General features: G+C 48.8%; 10 protein-coding genes across 10 annotated transcripts; 4 read left to right on the top strand and 6 right to left on the bottom strand.

Moving 5' to 3' along the window:
• Positions 1-348: 348 nt before the first annotated feature.
• On the bottom strand, positions 349-3,705 carry N7529_006369 (DEAD/DEAH box helicase; the record flags this gene model as incomplete). The annotated part of the gene is made up of 1 exon (XM_057241896.1): positions 349-3,705. One exon carries the CDS (start codon positions 3,703-3,705, stop codon positions 349-351), a length of 3,357 nt encoding a protein of 1,118 aa, XP_057097255.1.
• Positions 3,706-4,174: 469 nt separating this feature from the next.
• On the top strand, positions 4,175-4,624 carry N7529_006368 (vacuolar ATPase assembly integral membrane protein VMA21; the record flags this gene model as incomplete). The annotated part of the gene is made up of 3 exons (XM_057241895.1): positions 4,175-4,269; positions 4,337-4,428; positions 4,488-4,624. The coding sequence occupies 3 exons, from the start codon at positions 4,175-4,177 to the stop codon at positions 4,622-4,624; spliced, it is 324 nt and encodes a 107-aa protein (XP_057097254.1).
• A 359-nt stretch (positions 4,625-4,983) lies between these two features.
• Positions 4,984-5,574, bottom strand: N7529_006367 (putative cystathionine beta-synthase (beta-thionase); the record flags this gene model as incomplete). Its single annotated transcript, XM_057241894.1, has 2 exons — positions 4,984-5,418; positions 5,470-5,574. 2 exons carry the CDS (start codon positions 5,572-5,574, stop codon positions 4,984-4,986), a joined length of 540 nt encoding a protein of 179 aa, XP_057097253.1.
• Positions 5,575-6,408: 834 nt separating this feature from the next.
• N7529_006366 (uncharacterized protein) lies at positions 6,409-6,609 on the top strand (the record flags this gene model as incomplete). The annotated part of the gene is made up of 1 exon (XM_057241893.1): positions 6,409-6,609. One exon carries the CDS (start codon positions 6,409-6,411, stop codon positions 6,607-6,609), a length of 201 nt encoding a protein of 66 aa, XP_057097252.1.
• Positions 6,610-7,427: 818 nt separating this feature from the next.
• On the top strand, positions 7,428-8,215 carry N7529_006365 (DUF3602 domain-containing protein; the record flags this gene model as incomplete). The annotated part of the gene is made up of 5 exons (XM_057241892.1): positions 7,428-7,470; positions 7,542-7,572; positions 7,623-7,692; positions 7,770-7,892; positions 8,093-8,215. The coding sequence occupies 5 exons, from the start codon at positions 7,428-7,430 to the stop codon at positions 8,213-8,215; spliced, it is 390 nt and encodes a 129-aa protein (XP_057097251.1).
• Positions 8,216-8,752: 537 nt separating this feature from the next.
• N7529_006364 (DUF2406 domain-containing protein) lies at positions 8,753-10,121 on the bottom strand (the record flags this gene model as incomplete). Its single annotated transcript, XM_057241891.1, has 5 exons — positions 8,753-9,423; positions 9,478-9,531; positions 9,599-9,721; positions 9,784-9,861; positions 9,932-10,121. 5 exons carry the CDS (start codon positions 10,119-10,121, stop codon positions 8,753-8,755), a joined length of 1,116 nt encoding a protein of 371 aa, XP_057097250.1.
• Positions 10,122-11,754: 1,633 nt separating this feature from the next.
• N7529_006363 (putative GABA permease) lies at positions 11,755-13,527 on the bottom strand (the record flags this gene model as incomplete). Its single annotated transcript, XM_057241890.1, has 5 exons — positions 11,755-12,536; positions 12,581-12,961; positions 13,012-13,208; positions 13,270-13,340; positions 13,390-13,527. 5 exons carry the CDS (start codon positions 13,525-13,527, stop codon positions 11,755-11,757), a joined length of 1,569 nt encoding a protein of 522 aa, XP_057097249.1.
• Positions 13,528-14,648: 1,121 nt separating this feature from the next.
• Positions 14,649-15,952, top strand: N7529_006362 (uncharacterized protein; the record flags this gene model as incomplete). The annotated part of the gene is made up of 5 exons (XM_057241889.1): positions 14,649-14,843; positions 14,896-14,991; positions 15,036-15,257; positions 15,306-15,448; positions 15,496-15,952. 5 exons carry the CDS (start codon positions 14,649-14,651, stop codon positions 15,950-15,952), a joined length of 1,113 nt encoding a protein of 370 aa, XP_057097248.1.
• A 289-nt stretch (positions 15,953-16,241) lies between these two features.
• Positions 16,242-19,649, bottom strand: N7529_006361 (uncharacterized protein; the record flags this gene model as incomplete). The annotated part of the gene is made up of 5 exons (XM_057241888.1): positions 16,242-17,669; positions 18,026-18,252; positions 18,315-18,790; positions 18,945-19,355; positions 19,411-19,649. The coding sequence occupies 5 exons, from the start codon at positions 19,647-19,649 to the stop codon at positions 16,242-16,244; spliced, it is 2,781 nt and encodes a 926-aa protein (XP_057097247.1).
• Positions 19,650-19,962: 313 nt separating this feature from the next.
• Positions 19,963-21,115, bottom strand: N7529_006360 (glycoside hydrolase family 12 protein; the record flags this gene model as incomplete). Its single annotated transcript, XM_057241887.1, has 4 exons — positions 19,963-20,218; positions 20,270-20,685; positions 20,733-20,791; positions 20,839-21,115. 4 exons carry the CDS (start codon positions 21,113-21,115, stop codon positions 19,963-19,965), a joined length of 1,008 nt encoding a protein of 335 aa, XP_057097246.1.
• Positions 21,116-21,199: the final 84 nt, after the last annotated feature.

Genomic DNA, 21,199 nt, shown 5'->3' with positions numbered 1-21,199 from the left:
CGCAGTCCGGTTTGGACAATTTGCATAGCCTTTGCTTTTCTCTGCCTTTTGCTTGCATGTCGAGGTGTTATAATACCTTTATCCATAGATTCCCCATACATACATGCTCATCTTTGATGCCCACAAACTAACTGACAATAAACATATCTACGCTCTTCAAAAATTTATCATGTGTTGAATGGCTAGATTTGTATCGTCTAATCTAACAATAGTATGCGAATCCGAATCGCCATGATATCAAACCACCGTAAACACCATGTACTCACTAATGCCATATTCTCAGCATATCATTAAACGCAGCGCTGCACAACCATGCAGTGCCCAGCAAACAGTGCATCTCATTTGCAATCAATCCTTAGTTTCCTCCTCCTTCTTTTCCTCCTTCTTATTCTGCAGCTCAGCCAACATCATGGTCTCAACGACCTTCATGCCCTGTTCCTCGCCCTTCTTAGCATCAGCGCCATCCTCACCAGCAACAGCCTGGTCAAGAGCCAGCTTGGTCTGGCCCAGAGCGTAGATCTGCTCTTCGATGGTGTCTTTGGTGACCAGGCGGTAGATCTCCACCTCGCGGGTCTGACCCACACGGTGGGCACGGTTCTCGGCCTGCACGTCTTCCTGAGGATTGAAGGATGAGTCGAAGATGATGACGCGGTTGGCGCAGGCCAAGTTGATGCCTGCACCACCTGCCTTGGTCGACAGCAGGAAGACAGGGATCTCGGTACGCTCGTGGAAAGCGTCCAGGATGGACTGACGGTCTTCGACGTTGGTGCGGCCGTCCAGACGGACGAACTCAATCTTCAGGGTCTCGAGGACGTGTTCGAGGATGTCCATCACCATGGTGAATTGCGAGAAGATCAGGGTGCGGTCGCCATTGGCGATGAAGCGGGTGAGAAGTTCCTTCATGTGCTCCACCTTTCCGGAGTCCATCCATTCATCGTTCTTGAGCTTGAACTTGCCGAGCGAGTTGGGGTTCTCAAGACACATGTGGTGGCATTCAAAGTCGTTGTAGGGCATGAGTTCTTCCAGGATAATCTTCGGGTCGGAGAATGACCATTTCTCTTCCTTCAAGCATGCCTTGGCCATCTTCTGGAGAATTTCGTCGGTGTAATGGCGGCGAGCAAGAAGAGGGTGAATAGCAGCTTGACGTAGCTTCATGAGAATGTTGGCAGACTTCGAACCGGTCTTCTTTCCAGCGGCGCGGTCTTCCAAGAGCTGACGCACTTGGTCTTTTTCGTGATCGTAAATCTCGACCTGGGAGGGCTTCATCTTGCACCATCCGACATGAGAGTGCTTGGCTGGAAGATCGATGACCTGGTGCTTCTTGCGTCGGAGAATAAAAGGTTTCATCATTGACTTGGCGCGCTCGATGCGCTGCGCGGACAGAAGGGTGGCGTGAGATTCGTCAGTTGTTTTGGCTTTGTTCGAGAACACGGCGTGGAGATCTTCCTTGTGCTCTTGGAAGACACTTGGAAGGATGAAGCCGAGAAGCGATGCAAGTTCCTGCAAGTTGTTTTGTAAAGGTGTACCAGTGAGGAGGAGACGGAAACGAGCGCGAATCCGAATTAGTTTCTCGTACAATTGCGATTGGTGGTTCTTCAACATGTGACCTTCGTCATAGACACAAACAGTGAAATCCATGTCACGAAGGAACTTGGCATCAACCTTTGCTTTGGCAATAGTGTAAGTGGTGATGACAACATTAATATCGTCGCGGTTATCCTCGATGGTCTCACGGATTACGGCGCGCTCTGCGAGGCCAGCGTAGTAAGGCATGACATTCAGAGCCGGGCAGAACTTTTGGAACTCGCGGAGCCAGTTCTCGATGGTCGAAGAAGGGACAACAATCAGGTGAGGACCCTTGACGCCTGTCTCATACAAATGAGCAAGGAAAGCGATAACCTGACAAGTTTTGCCCAAACCCATGTCGTCGGCCAGAATACAACTCAATTCATTCTCGAACAGCAGTCTCAGCCAGTTGATGCCGACAACTTGATAATCCTTCATCACCAGATCCTTGGCCATGATAGCAGGCTGTGAGATCAAACGAGATTTGCGCTTAGACTGGACCATGTCGTCATCGCTATCTGGAGATTGGCGCGAAGATGAAGGAGTGGCAATACCCGAGTCATGTTCGGGTTTCACAGCAGCGATTTTTGTGAGCTCAAGCTCGCCTTCACGCTTGCCGAAAGTATCGACGCCCCATTTCTTCATTTCATCGGCGACGGGCTTACCGAGAGCCTCCACTTCGCTCACAAGAGCATCAATTGCCAGGTAGCCGGTCCACATATCCACACATTTGTCAACAATTTTGTCGCCAATGGGCTTGGGGGCCTTGCCACCTCGTTTGCCCTTGGGTTTCGTAGTTTCAGGTACCGGGGCAGACACAACACGCACTTCATCAAGATATCTATATGGACGGTTGTTCATAATAATCTGAGCAGTTTCCTCGGGGACAGAAGCGAGATCGGCGAGCTCACGAACAGCGCAGGTGTTGAAGAATTTCAGGACCTTGGAATCCAATCCGCCAGCGGTGGTTTCCTTCACTTGGGCATCAGAATCGTCTGAGTCACTCATCATGGCCTCGGGTGATTCAGATCGATCAGGCGAACGCATCTTTCTTCCCTTCTGGAGACGGCCCGTCTTCTTCGGAGGGGTGTCCTCGATGGTGATGGGACGAGGAGGCGAAGCAGGGCGAGAAGAAATATCAGACTTTGGGCCTCGAATAAGTCGGCGCCTCGGCTTTCCCTCTTCTTCTTCGGAGTCACCGCCCTTCGCGGGGAGATTCATTGCAGCCCATTTATCCTGGATAGTTCCACGAGCCTTGATCTTTTGTTTGGCCACAGGGGCCACGCCGGCGGCCGGGGAAGCACTCAGCTCATCCTCGGAGGATTCGATGACCACGGATTGCGTATTGTTAGTGTGAAAGTTGGCCAGGTTTGTAAGGGCTGCATCGAAATTGCCCTTGGTCTGCAAGAGCGCATCCATACAGGTTCGGACAGACAGATGGCTCATGACTTTCACAGCGCGCTCAACTTTTACGCGCAATCGGAAGTCTTGAATCTGGTGGAGCTGGATATCATCCACGGGCTGTGCGCGAGAGGGCACATCTTGGCGGGCCTTCTTGATGGCCACGCCCTTTGCGGGAGGACTCATCTCATCCGCAGATCGCTTCATAGTGGTGTTTTTTGGGTCGTACATTGCGTTTGCTGTAATTTCACGAAATCGATCAATCGATCCGGGGTCGGTGCGGACAGGGGACTCCATGATTTTTTCTTTCTCGATACTTCGAATGGTTTTTTCGAACATAGAAGGTTTGATGTCAGTGCTTCTGAAATGCGACTCTTCGTCTGAGGAACCGCCTCGATATGTAGGACCGTCGTCGAGGTCAAATTGTGGTGTGCGCTTCGCAGGACCGGAGGCAGGAGGTCGGAAATGGGTACCAGAGGGGGCGATCAGGGACGAAAGGAGGCCACCCTGCGGTTTGCGAGGAGGAGAAGAAATCGGGCCCGCAGGCGACGATGCAGCGACTTGGATTACAGTATTATTTCGTACTGAGTATGGTTGTTCAAGAAGTTGAGTAGGTTGGGTGAATCTTTGTGGGGTTAATGTAGAGAGAGGAAGGGTTGCGATGGTTTCATATTCTTCGGGGGGAGTACTTGGGATGGTTTTATCTCGAGATGGAGTGTTTGGAACAGAAATATCCATCGCTCACAATGTGGATTCGCCTCCCATTCGATTGTCTTTGGTTTATTCAGGAACTGTTTTTTTCTGCCAAAGGCGGAAACGCGATAATTACGCGCCCAATCACGTGTGGGAATCAATTAAGCATAAAAAAGTGGAATTAAGAGAGCAGAGCAAAGGAGATTGTGTAAGTAATCAATTGTGTCATTGAAGTTTCACTAGTATCAAAATGTTTATAGGTTGTATAGAATCAAAAACAATAAAGTAACTATACAATGTATAGAATTATCCACGTACAGTGCAACAACTAACTGCGTGTCATGGCGTTATACAATAGCCAATCAGAACACAGGAGATGGGACACTAGAGCTCATCTCGGCAACTTGCAATAGTTTCCTTTTTGTCCTGAGCTCCTTTGAATATTGGACCTTGAAGTCTGTGAGACTTTCCCTATTCCTTTTTCTTATGAACTATTGTGTACTCGTCACACACCATGTCTGCCCGTCGCCCTCATAATGCATCTTACGCCGATGCTGCGGCGAAGCCTGCGCCGAAAAGCAGCTCCGATGTGTCCCCAGCTGTCCCCACGTAAAAACCCCTCAAAGCCATAATAAAGTCCACTCCAAAACAATCTCTAATCACCCTCGGTATCTAGTGATGTAATCTACAAGCTCCTCGGCTTCACAGTAGCCATGGTTGCCGCCCCCATTGGCATGTATTTCTTGACTGTGAACACCATCTTCAGCGGTAGGAAACTTCTTCAATTTCTACAATGACATATTCCTAATCCATCCATCTTCAATCAGGGAGCTCAACGCTTGCAGGAGGCACCGCAGCTGTTACCGCCAACGTGGTTTTATTTGCATATATCTATGTCGCTTGGATGGAAGACCAAGAGGACAGAAAAGCACTCAACAAGCCAGACTCAAAGAAGGGCCAATAAATGTATGAATTGGGCATTCAGAAAAGAAATCATATGGCGTTGCGGCATTTTTGGGTTATAGGTGTCTTCTTTTGTACGAACGAGTGAAAGAAAAAGTTACGGACGGATACAGCCATCCATTGATCATTCTATAAAGTTTTAATAAAATCGAATACCACATTGGTATCCTGGATCTGTCCACGATATCCAGGTTCTCAATTCGAATTCACCAGTCCCACGCCTAGGCCATCAGAAATGCGCTGTTCATGTTGAAGAACGGCATCCAAGGAAGAGCTCGCTCCATGCCCTGGTATAGACAGATACGCCAATATGCAGTGCCAAATAGAAACCACCCTCAAAATATCACGCCATCACCGCTATTAGGCAGGTCTGCGCTTGACAAAATCCTCCAAATCATCCTTGGTAGCAACACCAAGCACGAATTTGCGTGTAACATCGGTGACAACGGCGAACTGCTGCTTCTCGCGCTTTTCGCCATTGGGTCCGGTCTCGCTTTCAAAGAATTGCTCCAACTCCTCGAGCGGCGTCTCCATGGTGATCACTTGGTAGATGCCGCGTTTGCGGTTGAAGCGTTGCATCGCCTCGGACACCGGGTCTGATTCCTTCACGGCCCCGCTCTGCAGCAGCTCCTTTAGCCGGGGGATGCTGAGGTAGCCCAGGAGGGAGCGCTTTGTAGGAGAGATTACGGTCAGGTGGGTGTAGTCACGCTCGTAGGCGGCCATGAGAGCTGTGGAGATTGGGTCTTGAGAGGAGATTGAGAGCGCTGGGGGAGGGTCGAGATCTTCGATGGTTGCCTGTGTGGTGGTTAGCAGTGTACAATAGTTTTCTTGGGGTGTGAAACGAACACCGCGGTACTTGTCAGCCCAAGCTGCTGTGGGTGCTGTGTTTGTTTCGGTGGCGGGCTGCTTTTCACGAGTGAAGGCCTCGCTGCCGGTCTGGTATGATGCCATTTTGGAGATGATCGCGAGGGGTCGGTGAGGGGCAATAAGGTGGAGGTTGGAAGTAGAGAAAGAACGCAATGGAGAAGGTTGAGATTGGAGTGAATAAAGGCCCCAGGTGTGTTCTTTTGTTTCCTGTGGGTTATACGTAGGTTGTGCCAGAGTATACCGGGGAACAAAGGTTGCGGGATGACTTTTCGAGTTTGGCGTCGTGTCTCCACTACGGAAGACGCTTGCGACCACCGCAGACTTTATCAGATTTCACTAGGTCTTGTACATGCTTGGAAGTTCCTGCATTATTGCTAAACAGAGAAAATTTTCTCTATCGATATTGGAAATTCTAATCAATTTGGATGAAAAATAGTCAACTTCAGTTTGTATGGCATCATACATACTACATTTGTTTGCAATTGAACCGTCTGACGTAGGTGACCGACAACTCATTATTTGAGGGAGAATACCATGGCATATGCAGGACCATTCAAACCCACTCCATGTTCTGCAAAGAGGAAATACCTATTCCGGTCTGTTGCATGTACAGCGGCGTTGTGGTCTGACTGCGGACTAAGAGCCTGGCCATTGTTGGAGGAGCGGCCAAGTTCAAATTCTATACCCTCCTACTTATCTGGTCGATGTTTCTATGGCATATTGTTCAACTAATAAAGCCAACGATGTCAAAAGAAGTTGGTGAAGCAGCTTCAAACTGATTTGAGATTGAGTACATGTAGGAATACGTCATTGGACTGGGAAACAGAATCGCCTTTTCCCCTCCGCATTGCATGCTCACTTTTAATTGGGAATATTCAATGAGGATGGAACACATGCAGAATCCAGTTTCTGGCTACAATGCTGTACAATGTTGCACATACTCCTAGTGGAGACCACGCCCGCGATCTGACAGACCCTTCTCCACTCTATCCACACCGATCCAAGCAGATCGTGTCTGCTCTCAACTCGACAGTATTCAAATACCGTTGCTCAATGCCAGGTGTGGCCGATGTCGGGGCCATCCCCAAGTACAAGTTGATTCACCAAGGTGGGTTTTAGGTTGCAGCCGGCAGCGTACTGGACTACCTACATGAAGGTTAAGGAGGTTGAAATTAGCTATGAGGTAGACATATCTTGCAAGGATATGTCCCTGCTAGGGAGTCCACATATGTTTTATAAATCGAGGTTCGAGACAATCGTCGGAACAATGTGCAGCAATCTTCCGGGTCTAAGATGTAATTGAAACAGCGATTGTGTGCTTCCATATCAATATAAGAACGATCTTACAGTACTAGGTACTCTTTGAATGTAGGTTTATTCCTCATACTTTTCTATATGTCCATATATTCACAGATAATGTAGTGTATAGTATATGCAAAACATCGAATATAAACGCCAAGGTCGCTATCAGAGCGGATTATGGTTTGTCATGGATGCACCAATCGGAGGATGTTATCTTATCAGCGACGTCATGAAGTCGAATACTTAGTATAAATGTGGTTGAATAACAGTTTTGGTTCTTTCTACCGTGATAGAGAATGAGTCGCGAGGAACTTCTCGTGTCGCATAATTGCCAGCATTCAACTCCAAGTGGACTGTATATAAAGAATCTGGATCCCCAGTGCCCACTTACCTGTACGATCTTGATAGTTGAATCGGCGCTTCTAAGGTTGCTTTAGATCGAAATCGTAAGCCATCCATAGACCCGGGTCTCTGGGGCCACTGGGCAGAGCCAGGGCTAAGTGATCCCTGAATCTCCTCGTACCTGCATCGCTTATCGCCCACGTTTTTGTTTTCGATAAGACCACCCACGTCTCCCCCTGTCATCTTTCCCCCACCTTCATCGCAATACATTCTAACCAAGCCAGCTGTTCACGATGCCTGACAAAGATTCGCCTATGGTTTCTCACGGCCGCGGAGGTACGTTCGCACTTACCACAGTCGCCTTTCATCCACGTCGCATCGCATCAGCTAACGTGTAGATCGATCAGGCCAGGGAAACATCGGCCATGACACCACCGAGTGCGTAACACAGATCGCGATGCGTAACACATCTCACTAACACAGTCCAGATACGTTGATGGCGAGATCGTCCGCGAAGGCGTCTACGGCGACCAGGGCGACGGCGCTTACTCTGCCGGTGTAAGGATCCATGATGCGCCGGATGACCTGGCGCCAACTCGCTATTATGGTTCTATCAACTAACTTCAAGTGTACAGCGCGGCGGCGCAGGAAATATCGGATCGCCCATGGTGCGCCCAACCTCCAAGGTTCCCCACGACGCGGAGATGATCCCGGAACTTGCGGTGCGCAACTCTTCCGACGAGAACTACCATATCGGGGTAAGACAAGAGAATTGATGTCGCTTTGTCGTCTTTAATCTGTTTTATATTAAACACATTAAACACCCTCACTCTGCCCCTTTTGTATACTGAGGCTCCCCTGATACTTTTTTCGCCCCCCCTTTAATTTCCCCTGCTGTTCTGTTCCCGGATCTTGACTTCCTAGAGGTTTCGCAATGGCTGACTTATCTTTGGTGTAGCGTGGCGGCCAGGGCAACGTCCATATCGACGAGGCAACGCTTAAGGAGAAGGAGAAGAAGTCCAAGGTTGCGCATGAGGGCTTGGCGGATAAGCTGAAGCACAAGTTGCTTGGACGGAAGTAAGCGCAGCTTACATGTCAGGTTCTTTTGTGCTTTCTGATTCCCATTTTCTCGTTTGTGGAGGTTTTTCAATAAGATTGGTCCAAATTGACTAAAGTTTTGTGCTGGCGATCATGTACAGGTACCTGCATGGTTATATGTCTTTCTTAGGGAGCAGGCAGGAGCAGATGAAATAGATATCCAGTAGATACAGCTATTTATATGGAGTACATGCGAAGCAGTGAACAAGAGCGACTATCCTATCGGAAACACATAAAACAAACCCTATCCTAAATCAAGTGTCCCACGTGTACATGTATCATGACCTCATTAGTTACCGAATGCGAGATGAAACAACAGTGAAAAGCAAAAAAAATGACAGAACCCAGATCCATATTGCATCCCATCCCATAACCCATACAACATAAATCCATAACGCCAGCTCCAAGAAAATCAAGGACGATGCATCAGATAGACAAGAACCTCATGAAAATTGTCAAGATACAATACCCCAGATAGATCATCTAGGTGTTTCCAGACCAGCCAGATCCAGAAGCAAGCTCAATCCTTGCTAAACCGGCGCTTAAACCAACTCTTCCTCTTCTCCGCCTTATCAGTCGGGGTCGGGGTCACGTTCTGGTTCATATTCTTGGACAGCGGGCTCGGCTGAGCCGCAGCATGCCCAGCCCCATTGGCAGAGGGAGCAACGGGCCCATACCAGTTCGAGTTCGCAGGTTGTTGAGGTTGAGCGACGTTTGGCGAGCTGAACCCGCTGAATCCATACTCGGCCTGAGCGCGCTCGTCAAGACGCTGTTGCTGCAGAGCCTGCTGCTGCAATTGGTCGTTGGAGCTGTTTATCGAGCTGGGGTCTGTGGACTGGCCGTAGGGGTCTGTGTGTCCGGATCCATTGTTGGATAGGGCGGTCACGTTGTCATAGGAGCGCTGATAGCCGTTGTTTTGGGGATATCCGTATTGCGAGTTGTTGACATTGTTGCCGATGTTGGGGTAGCCATCGGGTGAGGCGATGGGGGGTGAGTGTGAGCCGCGCATGTGGTGGGAGGGACGTCTTCTGCCGTTCTGGTGGCCGTTCTGGTTGTAGGGGTATGGGTTGGGGTTGGGGTTCTCAGGGGATTGGGGCGTGTTCTGGTAGGCGTTTATCACACTGTCTGGTCGGGATTGGCTTTGACCGTAGTTGTTTTGGTCGTATCTGCGGTTACCGTTGCCGTTTTGACCTAGAAGAACAAGACATTAGAATGAATCGGTGGAAGAAATGGCGCGAAACATACCTCCGTAGTAGCTTGTCCGGCGGCTGAAATCGCCCATCTGTGATGCGGCATCGTCTGTCCAGATCAATCAGCTTCAATTCCCCTTTTTGTCTGGAAAATATATATGACAAAGTAATAATACCTGTTCTGGCGTACGAACCACGATTATTACTGTAAGCCCCGTAGATGGCTGCTTCAAACGATCGAATTGTATCCAAGGGACGCTCGAGACGTGGCCGGGTGGGGTTTGACAGGTCGGGATCGGCTGAGGCAAGGGTTAGCAAAAACGCCCGTAAAAACGCCCGAGGAATGCCAGTGGAGACGAACTGATGATATTTCCATATTGATCCTTGTGCTGGACATCGCGCAGCGAGCCCAAATTGGATTTTTCCAGCGCAACCGCCACTGTTTTTGATGTTAGTTGAACTGAAGATTGAAGGAGATGCGACCGGAAGGCAAATTCCCAACAACGTACTAGGCTGAAGTTCATTCATAGCGACGAGAGGATCGGCTTTGGTGTGTAAATTGCGACGAGCCTTTTCTTCTGAAGATTCTGAAAAACCACGGGTATGACCTTTGGCAGATTTCCCTGAATTCTGCGACTCTTGAGATTTGACACTGAATCCACGACTCCGCTGGGGAGAAGCAGGTTGGGGGGCCGCCATTTTATTAGAGCGAGAGTTCCACCGTCTTTTTAGCGTCCGCGATTCAAGGCAGCTCTGAAACGGCTGGGATCTGCTGAGCTTGTGGCCGTTGTGGAGCGTGTGGGAACTGCCAAGAGACGATAGAGCAATTCACGGCGATTTTGTGATTGAACACAGACGAAACAGACTAAGTAGTTCGATCTGATGGAATGAGTTAGGCGCCTTGTTAATCTTGGAAGATTGCGATAATGGATGTGCGGCGTGCTTTGTGCTCGTTGGGCCTGTTGTGCTTATTGTGCTGTGTGTTGGATGTAACGAGTGGAGTAGAGAACTGTAAATCAATTCTCATCAAAGAATCTCAAGTGAAACAAATTGGAATATTTTCAAAAGCAAAAGAAGTCAAGAGGCGGGAACCAGATGGATTTTATTCCGATGACACCAAGCCACGCAACGCAAGTTTACACTTTTCTTTTTTTGGGCCATCAAAGTCCCAGTACCCGTGGACACGCAATGCACTTGGACGCTGTTGTATTTGAGTATTACAAAGTATGTATGTATTTTATTAAATCATCAAAACTTCGGGAAATTGGGTGTTCTTCAATTCCATGGTACACAGCCCAGTTCTTGTAAGGCAGCGATTGGTGATGTTCCTCCGTTAGTTTAGGTGGCAACCTATTTTACAAAAACACAATAGCTTCTGCCAAATCGCATTGAATTCTTTAAGCAACCTCATTTTCTTAGGTTCAGACTCTGTACAACATTGAACCTGAAGGTAACTCAAGAAGCCAAGGTAGGGTTCTGTTCCTAAACTCATACTCAAGTTGGAAACCAAGACAATCGAGACTTCCCACATGAAATCTTCTCGCTTTTCCTTTATTTTTTTCCAGCCTTTCCAGAATACCGGAATTCCGCGTGAACGGTCCCGTCATCCGGGATGTTCCAATTGGCCACCCTGATTTTTGTTTTCTTGCTGTACATGCATATCTTGAACATCTTGAGCATTGGATTCTTCATAAATGCCATTTACGTTGTGCAACCGTTAGCGGCATCGGTGTATCGGTAGGACGAATGAAAATGATTCGATAATGCTATCCTGTGCATGTGCATCGCATGATCGCGCAGTCCACTGTTTCCAGCCCTGGAATTTGTGTTATGACGATAACCGTCACGAATGGGTTGATTTAGGGCTTAGACCACATGTGTCTGTGGTTTTCTAGTTCATCTTGCGTGTCAATAGTAAATGCGAATTTAGTGTTTGCTGTGTGGGTCGATGGCCGAAGTTTTTTTGCTAAAATCTATTAATAGATTCAATCTTGAATTCATCGCATCTATACCAATTGCTGTCGATATTTTGTCGGCATATCATATTGTACTCTGTTTTAGAGAACAATTGACAGAAGACGGGATTTCAATCTGGTGTCTATGTTTCTGGCTTTCTTCCGTTCCTACAAAATCTCCTTTATATTCATCCATAATTACCAGGATATATACGACGCCATTGGACGAAGCCAATGGTGATGAACTTGTTCAAGAACGACAATGTAAAGTACACTCTAGATCGAGACAAACTTGAACATATGAGCACAAAAATGGGGCCAACCTTTGGGCTATCTACCAGTATATACAAATGTGGATACAATCACAACAACAAGTATCAATCTTTCTGCACAATCACCGATGGACCAACGTACTCTCTCCGCCCTTTCACGAAATACATCCCAAGGCTGATAAAGAAAACTCCCAGGAAGATGACCACACTCCAGTTGAAGTTTTCCAATGTGATATGGACATCACTGGGCCACAAGGACCAAAAGAGCGCGAAGCAGCAATACAGCAGTCCAATGATATTGACAGACAATCCCCATCGACCCATATCCCATCGTCGAGGTGGAAGAGTATTAGGGTGCCAGATTTTGCGATAGATCACGCAGCTAATCGAGATGATGTAGGTATACATCAGAGCGGCGACGTTGAGAGAAATGATAGCGTTGAACGCGGTCTCGGAGCCGATGTTGATGAGGGACAACGCGCAGCTGATGATACAAGAGAGCCCAATGGCGTTGACGGGGATCTTCCGGTCTGTGTCGACTTTGCCAATCCACTTGGCAAATGGGAGTCCCTTGTCTCGCGCGAACGCAAAGGTTTGCCGGGAGGTCGAGGCGTTGAAGAGAATGTTGCTGAAGATTACGGGTATTAGGATGATTGCTGTGAGTCCGTTTACCCCTGCTGTAGAGGTGGCTTTCTGAAAGACGTAGAGGAACGGAAATCCCGTGGGGTCATTTAGGGAGTCTTCCACCGATGGCGTGGCAAAGAGATACGTGATGATCAAAACAATAGCCATGATACCGTTGCTAAAGTAGCCCCAGGCAATAGCAATAGGCACATTTCGAGCTGCATCCTTGACCTCCTCCGACATGTGGGCGGTTGCATCGGAGCCTAGAGGGGTTAGCGTATTCGATGTAGGGCTGAACGTTACGTACTCAAGGACCCGTAGATGGCCGATATTTGTCCGATCATCACACTTATTCCCATCGTAGACCATCCTCCGAGATTCTTCCAGTGCGTAACAAAGACCGCTTCGGCAGATTGGTGAGGGGCCAAGGTCCAGAGAACGATCAGAATGACTGTCCACGACAAAACGTGGAGAATCATCAAGAGGTTGTTCAGGATCGGCATCATATCGGATGCGTATACATTGAAGATGTAGATCAGCAATACCATGGCAAAGACGAATAGCGTGCCTTGCCAGTTTTGGGGCTCATAATCCGGGTTTCGCACGCTGATTAGTCCCTGGATGATAGTGCCAGTGAGAAACGAGCCGGAAGCTGCTCCAGCTTGCCAGGCTAGTACCGACATCCAGCCTACAATAATCAATTAGTCAAAGATCACCTAAAGCACGGGGTGAGCACACCTGTGATATAACTGAGAAACTTTTGATACCGGGGAGAAGACCACTCAGAGACCCAATGGTACTGTCCGCCAGATGTGGGTGCCATAGAGGCCATTTCAGAAATGGAGGCAATAATGAACCCAAATCCAATGAATGTCCATAGATAAGAGTAGAACAGACCTGGCAAACCTCCGTTGTATAACCCTTCATAGTTAGAACTGGCTTGTTAGTCTATTATCTTGAGTGCTTGAGTGCTTGAGTGCGCAAGGACATACTCACATGAGAACAAACTCCCACGTCGCTTGCAATACCGATGCAAAACTCAAAGCAGCTACAGGGCGCAGATTTCTCTGTTGGAGTTGAATATAAGATCTATGCCATGTTTAAATGTTGACATACCTTGAGCTCCTGGGCTTTTCCCATACGCTGCATATCATGGTCGTCAACAACCGTTCCAAGTTTGGAGCCTGTGACATCGCGATCCATAAGTTGAAGCTCGGTATCCTGCAATTCCAACCCCGAGGTTTTAGAAGCCATGATGGTCGAGCGGCTAGAGTACCGGTCACACAACGAAGTGGGGGGAAAACGCAACAAAAGAACAGAAGGAAAAAAAAAAGAAAAGAAAAAAAACCCAGAATGCAAGGGGGCCAAGTTGGGAAATATTATCCAAATGAATTATGTTTAATTTTTATTAGAAGTGTTGCCCGACAACAATCCACAAGGCCCCGGACGGGAGACGGCCACTATGTGAGTGGGGTTGTCGATCCCTAGCTGCAACTAGCCCGAAGGAGTTTACTTTTCAGTACTTTGGGGTACTTTGGGAATTCAGGTAAATTTGCTCTGAAGATAGAAAATAAGCAGAAGCTGAGAATATTGTTCCTATCTTTCTAGAAGGATAAAAAAGCAAATATGGTCAGGTATGGAGGGGCCACATGGTAACACAACACGTTCAAGAACAACCGAGTTGCATGGATTCTTCCATCGCGCGTTGACCATGTGGAGAATATGCGTGCCACAACAAAGTATATCTATGTCTCTTGAGGGATTCGTTACACACACTAAGAACTATATAAACGTGATTCCCGATAATCCAGCATTTCTACGATTATATATCGAACCGTCGCAGGATCCATCGACACTTAGGGCTAGATCCCAGCCCTGAAGAATGTCGATAACGTGAACCCTTGATTCACCCAACCACATAATAAGCCCTAGGGGTAGCGCATGGACGCCTTTATATGCAACGTGACCCCTCCCTTATCAGGTTATTGTATGATGCCCAGGTGAATTAGCGCCCCTGCAATGATGCCCCCTACATAACAAGCACAACGGTCCGCATACTCCAGTCACACCTCATGCAACACGAGTCTTGGCAACATTTGAGTCGATCTAAGTGGACGGAAAGCTGATTACCCTGCACCTACCTGCATCGATTCTGCCTCCAAAGCCTATTTGTCCACTTTGCAGCCTTGATCCTCCCGTAATTTGGCCCAAACTACAATTTAATAATGGCGCAACGCCCGAAAGAAAGAAAGACAAACAAAAATAAGCAAACCGCCCCTATCTCAAATATTTCGCCCCCAAATTCCATATGTATTCAGTTATACTTCAACACAGGTAGTCAGTCCTGTTGATGTTTTCCCTCTATCTCGGTAGCCATGTCGGCCTCGTCGTTGCCCGCGGGGGTGAATGCGCCGCTCATGGCGGATAATCCCAACAATCACAGCGGATTGATCGTGATAATTACCTCATTTTACATTGTTTTGATTATTGCTGCGCTCATCGCACGTATCTACGCTTCGTTCCAGAGGCGGCTCATGCAACATGATGACTTTTTGTTTGGGGTTCTTGTGGTAGGTGTATCAATTCAAATCTTGGCCACGGGCTCGGTTAACACTTACATAGGTAGTAGCAATCGTTCAAGCTGTGGTGGTAATAACACAAGCCCACTATGGCTGGGGAATCCGAGTAGAGTCTGCGATTGACGATCGAATGCTCAAGGTCCGTCCAACGCCTGCGCTCGTGAGCCATGTTAACATCCATAGGCTGGATACGCGGCTGAGATCATATCAATTCTTGTCTTGGGCTTCTCCAAGCTATCGACCTGCCTATTCTACGAAGCCCTCTTCTCGCAAATACAGCGTCGGTTCGTACGCGCCATCCTGGTCGCAGTAATTATGTGGACGATCATGTCTATAATATTGCTGGCTGTTCGCTGTACCGACAAGCCATGGATGGATATCAGTGCGGCTCAATGCAGTAGTCTGGTATGAACAAGCGAATCAAGTTGCGACAGGAATATTAACACAATGTAGCTCCCACGCTGGCAAGCCATCACAGCGACCGACATCGCGACAGAGTTCTTTCTTTTCTTGTATTCCGGGCTTGCGGTGCACAAAGTCAAGATATCGATGCAGAAAAAAGTGATGGTCTTCCTAGCTTTAGAATGTCGAGTGCTGTGAGTAATAATTTTGAATTACCAAATCCTTTAGCTAACCCGCCTAGACTCATCCTACTTGCCGGTGTACGTCTTCACTACATAACAGCACAAATCAACTCCGCGACGCCGATCCTCATTGGCGCCTTCGCGACCATCACAACAGAAATGTACCTCGCAATCAGCGTGCTCTGTCTCGTGAGCGCATTCCTCAAGTCGTTCATTGCAGCTTATGAAGACAGCAACGGGATCTCGTACACCGGTAGAATGTCGGGGTCGCATTCGAAATCGCCCAAGGGGGCGTCGAGTACCACGCAGAAAAATTCGTCCCGGTTCTCAAACACAGTTGAACGATTGCGCGGCTGGGAGCGAGAGGAGGATCCGATTATCGGTCCCACTGATGCCTCGGGCGGGTTGCAGATTTATAAATCTGTACAAGTGGATGTGAGTGATGAGCCTATTGAGTTGGCTGAGGCGGGGCGGGGAGGCCGAGGACATATTGGCACAGATCTACAGACTAAATAGACTGTTACAGTACTGAAAATACATATAATAATTAACACAGCCTGGCTGATTACATATGTAGATCGTGGGTCATCAGCGTTACGTGCGTTGATTTGTAAAGAAATTTAAACATAGCACTGTTTTCGGTCTGTTGAAAGTCTAATACAATTTTATACATGCTCGGCGTTGAGTGTGAGCGGGGGTATATGGGCTATAATACAAAAAAAAAAAAACGGTTCCGGATCTATTCCGAGAACCATGCAAAAATGCAAATGCAAAGAATTGAAGATTCAGGTTGAGTGAAACGAAATCAAGCAGTTGACTCGTCGGCCGAGGCCGTCTTCGTGTCTTCCACGGTGACCTGCACCTCGTGGCTGTGCTCCAGTTCAGAGAGAACAATCCACGTGGGGAAGATGGCAAGAACGGTAATGCCAAAGTTGAGGCCGATGCTGACGAAGTGGTTTGCACCGCCCTCGGACTGCATGGCCCATGCGACGGTCTGGCCCAAAGCCTCGAATCCGCGCAGAATACCACAGTGGTAGGATAAAGCTGAGATGTCCGTGCTGTACTGGCCGATCAACCAGTAGAGGAATTGCTGGAAGGCTTGGCCGCCAAATGTCCAGAAGAAGACCAAAGCGTAGGTCTTGCCGAATCCGCCCTTGAACCAGTCGAAGAGCGGGGCCTCGGGGGCATCGTAGAATTGCTTTTGTAGGATGGTTGCCCAGATCCAGGTTCCGATGAGGATGACAACGATGCTGGTGAAGGCGATCTTGGCACGTGTCTTGATGTAAATCGATTGGCGATCGAGTAGGGCCGCGAGCAGGAAGGAAGAGGCGATTCCGGCGAAGTTAGTGAAGAACGACGAGAATGCGCGGGACCGGACAGTGAAGTAGTCGGTCAACCAGGTGCTGAGGAAGCCGTTATAGAAGTAGCTGATAAAGAAGGCGGGCAGGAGGAGCAAAACACGGCGGGTGGTGAACAAGGACAAGGCGGCCTTGAACTCCTTGCCCCAAGTCGCCTGCTTCTGCACCACAACCAGGGATCGATCCTTGCGCTGGACCTTCTCTGCAGGGCTGAGGAGGAGCGCAATGGGGAAGCCCAGACACATGATGACGATGAAAACGATGTAGGTAGCGGCGCTGACTGTTCCCTTGCCGGCATGCTGCGCGTTGAGACCCAAGCTAATGGCACCACCGACGATCGGACCGGCCGCCTTAGCGGTCTGCCAAATCGCGAGGTAGAAAGCGCGCTCGCTGGGACTGGGGTAGCCAATGATGATGGCCGCCTCTGCTGCCCAGAAGAAGCCTGCGGAGATACCACATAAAGCGGAGCCGAAGAGCATGAACCATGTGGTGGGGTGGTAGTTGTTGGTGTACAGACCGGCACCGTAGATCGGGTAACCGATCGCACCGATAACGAGACCGAAGCGAAGACCGATGCGGTTGTTGATGGCACCAGCGGCGATACACACAACAGCGAACAATCCATAGACCAGAGCGTTGGCGGCCGAGACAGCGTAGGGCTCGGCAGCACCACCCGCTCCGAGGTTGTTCAGGGCATCCCACATTCCGGGTGCGGTGAATGAGACACCACTAGCGATGGCGATCTGGAAGGGGATGGAGCGGTAGAACGACCACCGAGAACGGCGAACTTGGGTATCATCGGTATGCTCAGAGGTAACCTCTGGCTCAATGGTTGATGGGGCCATAGTCATTATACACCCTTGGACACAATGGTCCTATATACACCAAAATGATTAATATAAACAATCTAAGAAATCGAAGAGAAAGAAAGAAAATTAAAGAAGCGAAAGTGTGAAGAATGTATCGATTGATAAAAAAAATTAAGATAGTGGGTCTGACAAGGATGTCGTGCTCAATGCCAAGACTTGCAAAATGCGGCAAAGTGCAAAACTTTGACACATCGCCACGTTGAACTGCTCGCGTGCCTCCCTTTCTAGGCCACTTCGCGAACAACCCTAAAATGACATGCTTAATATTCCTTGATATCACTGTTTCAGAATCAACAATGACCACATTGTGATGCATTTCACGCAGAAACCCTTGAATCTGCTTTCCGCTTGTCCCGACTCACGAGGAAGGCGATTAGCCCAACACTGAGGAATTGCCCGACCGTAGTGACCAAAGTAGAAATGAACCCAGCTCGGAAATTAGGCGCCGCAGTAGCGGGATATTGAAAGATCTGAGTCCAAGCTGCCATTGCTTGCCCAATAGCATTCATACTGGCTGTGACTATAGCACGCTCCTCGGCATCATTGGCCATAGTGATAGTCGCCCAGCTCATCGTGAGTGGACTGATCGCTGTCAAAAGTTAGCAAACGCGTCGGCAAAGTTAACCGAGAGTAGTCCCAATTTTTGTTTACCTCCTTCGAACCCAGTGATGATAAACGCCACCAACCGGCCTTTCTCCCCGACATTGTACACAACTAGTAAAATCACACCAATAAGGACAGGAATGGTCGTCACTACAGACGGAATCCAAAAATTTCGCAGACGATCCGCGGTAATACCAGCGACCAGCGCGGCGACAACAGACAGCGCTGTCGCGATAGTCGGCAGCGTGTTCACTCGTGACACGGAGTAAATTTCTGGCTTTGCCTTGAGATACAGACTAAACGGCGTCGAGTACGGCGTGAAGTTCTGGTCCATCAGGATCCAATGAACGACAAAGACATACCAATGCCAGCGTCCAAAGACGCGTTTGAAGATCTCTCGCGAGACCTTAAGCTCGCTGGGCGCCGTCAGGCCTTTCAGACGGCTATTAGCAATCTCATGCTCGGTCGCTGTCAAAAACCGCGGCTTTGAGCGATGCGGGACGTCGGGGAAGATAAAGTAGCCGCTAATCGTGTTAATCACCGGATAGCCCTAGAGGTACCCCGTAGGTCACTTACAGAATGCAAATAGGAATAGTGATGACGGTGCAAATAACGAACAACCACCTTCATCGTCAGCACCTTTCCAAAAAAAAACCCTCTCTATAAATAGAAACACACCTCCACCCAGCCAGCCCATGCCTCCCCTCCAAATTCGTATACGCAGCAGCCTGCAAATACCCAGCAAACATGGTCCCGAGCGGCGAAGCAATAAAGAATAGCGCAACCCGCCGCGTCACCTCACCGGGCTTGTACCACGAACCAATAACATAGATGACGCCGGTGAACGAGCACGACTCGCAGATCCCGATGAAGAACCGCATGGCGTATATCGTGTCCAGGTTCTGCGCCCACGCACATCCGAACGTGAACAGCCCCCAGCCTACTTCCAGGGTCGGCAGCGCGATGTTGATCCGCGTGCGCGTTAGCCAGTAGCAGGCTGGTATCATCGATGTACAGTACGAGGCCCAAAATACGGCTGTTATGTAGTTTAGCGTGTTGCCGGTTAGGTGAAGGTCTTCTTTCATGCCGCTGGATATCAATCAGTTCCTTGCGGACTGGATTCAAAAGTGGGCACGGTACGTACGATACGTAGGCGTTGGTTATGGCTTGTTGGTCGAGGTACTTTGTGAAGAATGAGAGACAGCCGAATGTTAGGATCATGAAGTCCAGTTTGAGGATGAGCTTCTTTTCAGCATGCGCCATGTTTCTAGGATACCATCCGGCATATGTGAGCAATTGGAGCCATGACCCATCTTGCGATTCGCTGGGATCAACTTCATCGTTGGCGACCTCGTGGGTTGATTTCGTTTCCACAACCGGCATCGTTGATTGAGATAGTTGCAATATGACCCATGTTTTGTTCTTCCATTGCTTGTGTATAGTTTTGGGAGACTAGCTTCGATAATGGAAGATGCGATGATTATCACGCCTGATGGTGTCATCTATGAATGCTTACTGCGGAGAAATCGCAACCGGAGAGCTGCCGATGACCCGATAGTACGAAGTAGGGTTATCTCAATTAAGATAACGAAGCAGGCAATCAAATTAAGACAAGTGACTCATTGCAAATGAATTCGATTAATGTACGCTTGATGTGTATGTAAAGACAATGCCCGCAATGATATAATGTACATGCTCAAGACTTGATGGCAATCTCGTACTTGGGGACCCAGAAGGTGACGTTCTTGTCCACGGAGTAGACCTCCGTTCCGAAGCTCAGACTGCCAAGATAATCGCTTTTTGAGGGGTAGATATCACCACTCAGGTCGTAGAGATCGGTGATCAGAGGGTAGATATCACCGGTAAACTTCTCCACGGCGCCTGTAATGGGCGGGTTTGCGACCCATGACAAGACGTTCGTGCCCTGGAGATTGGTACCAGCGTACAGTGTGCTGGTATAAGTTAGCTAATGGACCAGTCATCGATTGGTAACGATCACTCACAATTCTGTTCCGTCAATGGTTCTGTTCACGCCTGGCTTGCCCCAACCGTAAGGCTGGGAGATCACAGAAGACATGTAGAACCACACCATGACTTCGTACTGGGCATGCGTTCCGTTCTCAGCCTTGTCCTTGTCACTGTCCAAGAACATATCGATGGCAACGTTGGTAGCGAGATTGATTTCTGTCAGTGCATCGAAGTCGGTGGTTTCCGCTGGTGTATCGCCCACTCCATAGGTCCAGTGAATGTCCACATTCAGCTCCGACACTTCATCCATTGCCTTAGGCAAGACATCGTCGATGCGAATGTTGGGATATCCGTGCACGGGCGCGGTGGAGGACATGGGGTCGAATTGCCAGGTAACGGAGAATTCGGGAGCAGTGTTGGTAGGGTAAGTTTCGTTGTTCCAGAATTGGACCTACAGCCGTTAGCATTGAGTGAGTTAGGCGAAGAAGGGTTGCGTACATCCATACACAATTTGCGCTCGTCTGAGGCTTTGGTCACACCCCATTGATTGGGATTCACTGTCTCGATCAGCATTGCTCTGAAATTCAAGTATCGTTGGACTCACGTGTGAATTGTTCGGTCTTTGAAGGTGGGATGATTCCATATGAGATATCGCAATGTTGAACAGTTGTAATGCCATTATTATGGGGAATGGCATCGCTGCCACCGCCGGTGCTGCCACCGCCGGTGCTAGTGCCATCGTCGTTTGTTCCTCCAGTAAAGAGAGGCTTCTGTCCTGTGGCAGCACGGTGGGCGTCAATGCCCATGAGTGCTCCAACGCTACCACCGACTGGGATGGCCACAAGGACCGCGTTGACCAGCAGTCCCACTCCGAGCACCATGACCAAAAGCGAGAGTGTATTACAAGCAAAGAAAAAAGGGGGGGATATCAGAGGTAGCAAGTAGCAAAGTAGCAAGTAGCAAAC

The sequence above is a fragment of the Penicillium soppii genome (genome assembly GCF_028829465.1).
Source record: "Penicillium soppii strain IBT 18220 chromosome Unknown utg000005l, whole genome shotgun sequence".
NCBI classification, from domain to species: domain Eukaryota; kingdom Fungi; phylum Ascomycota; class Eurotiomycetes; order Eurotiales; family Aspergillaceae; genus Penicillium; species Penicillium soppii.
The sequence above is the reverse complement of the archived record's forward strand: the minus strand, read 5'-3'. Positions and strand labels throughout refer to the sequence as shown.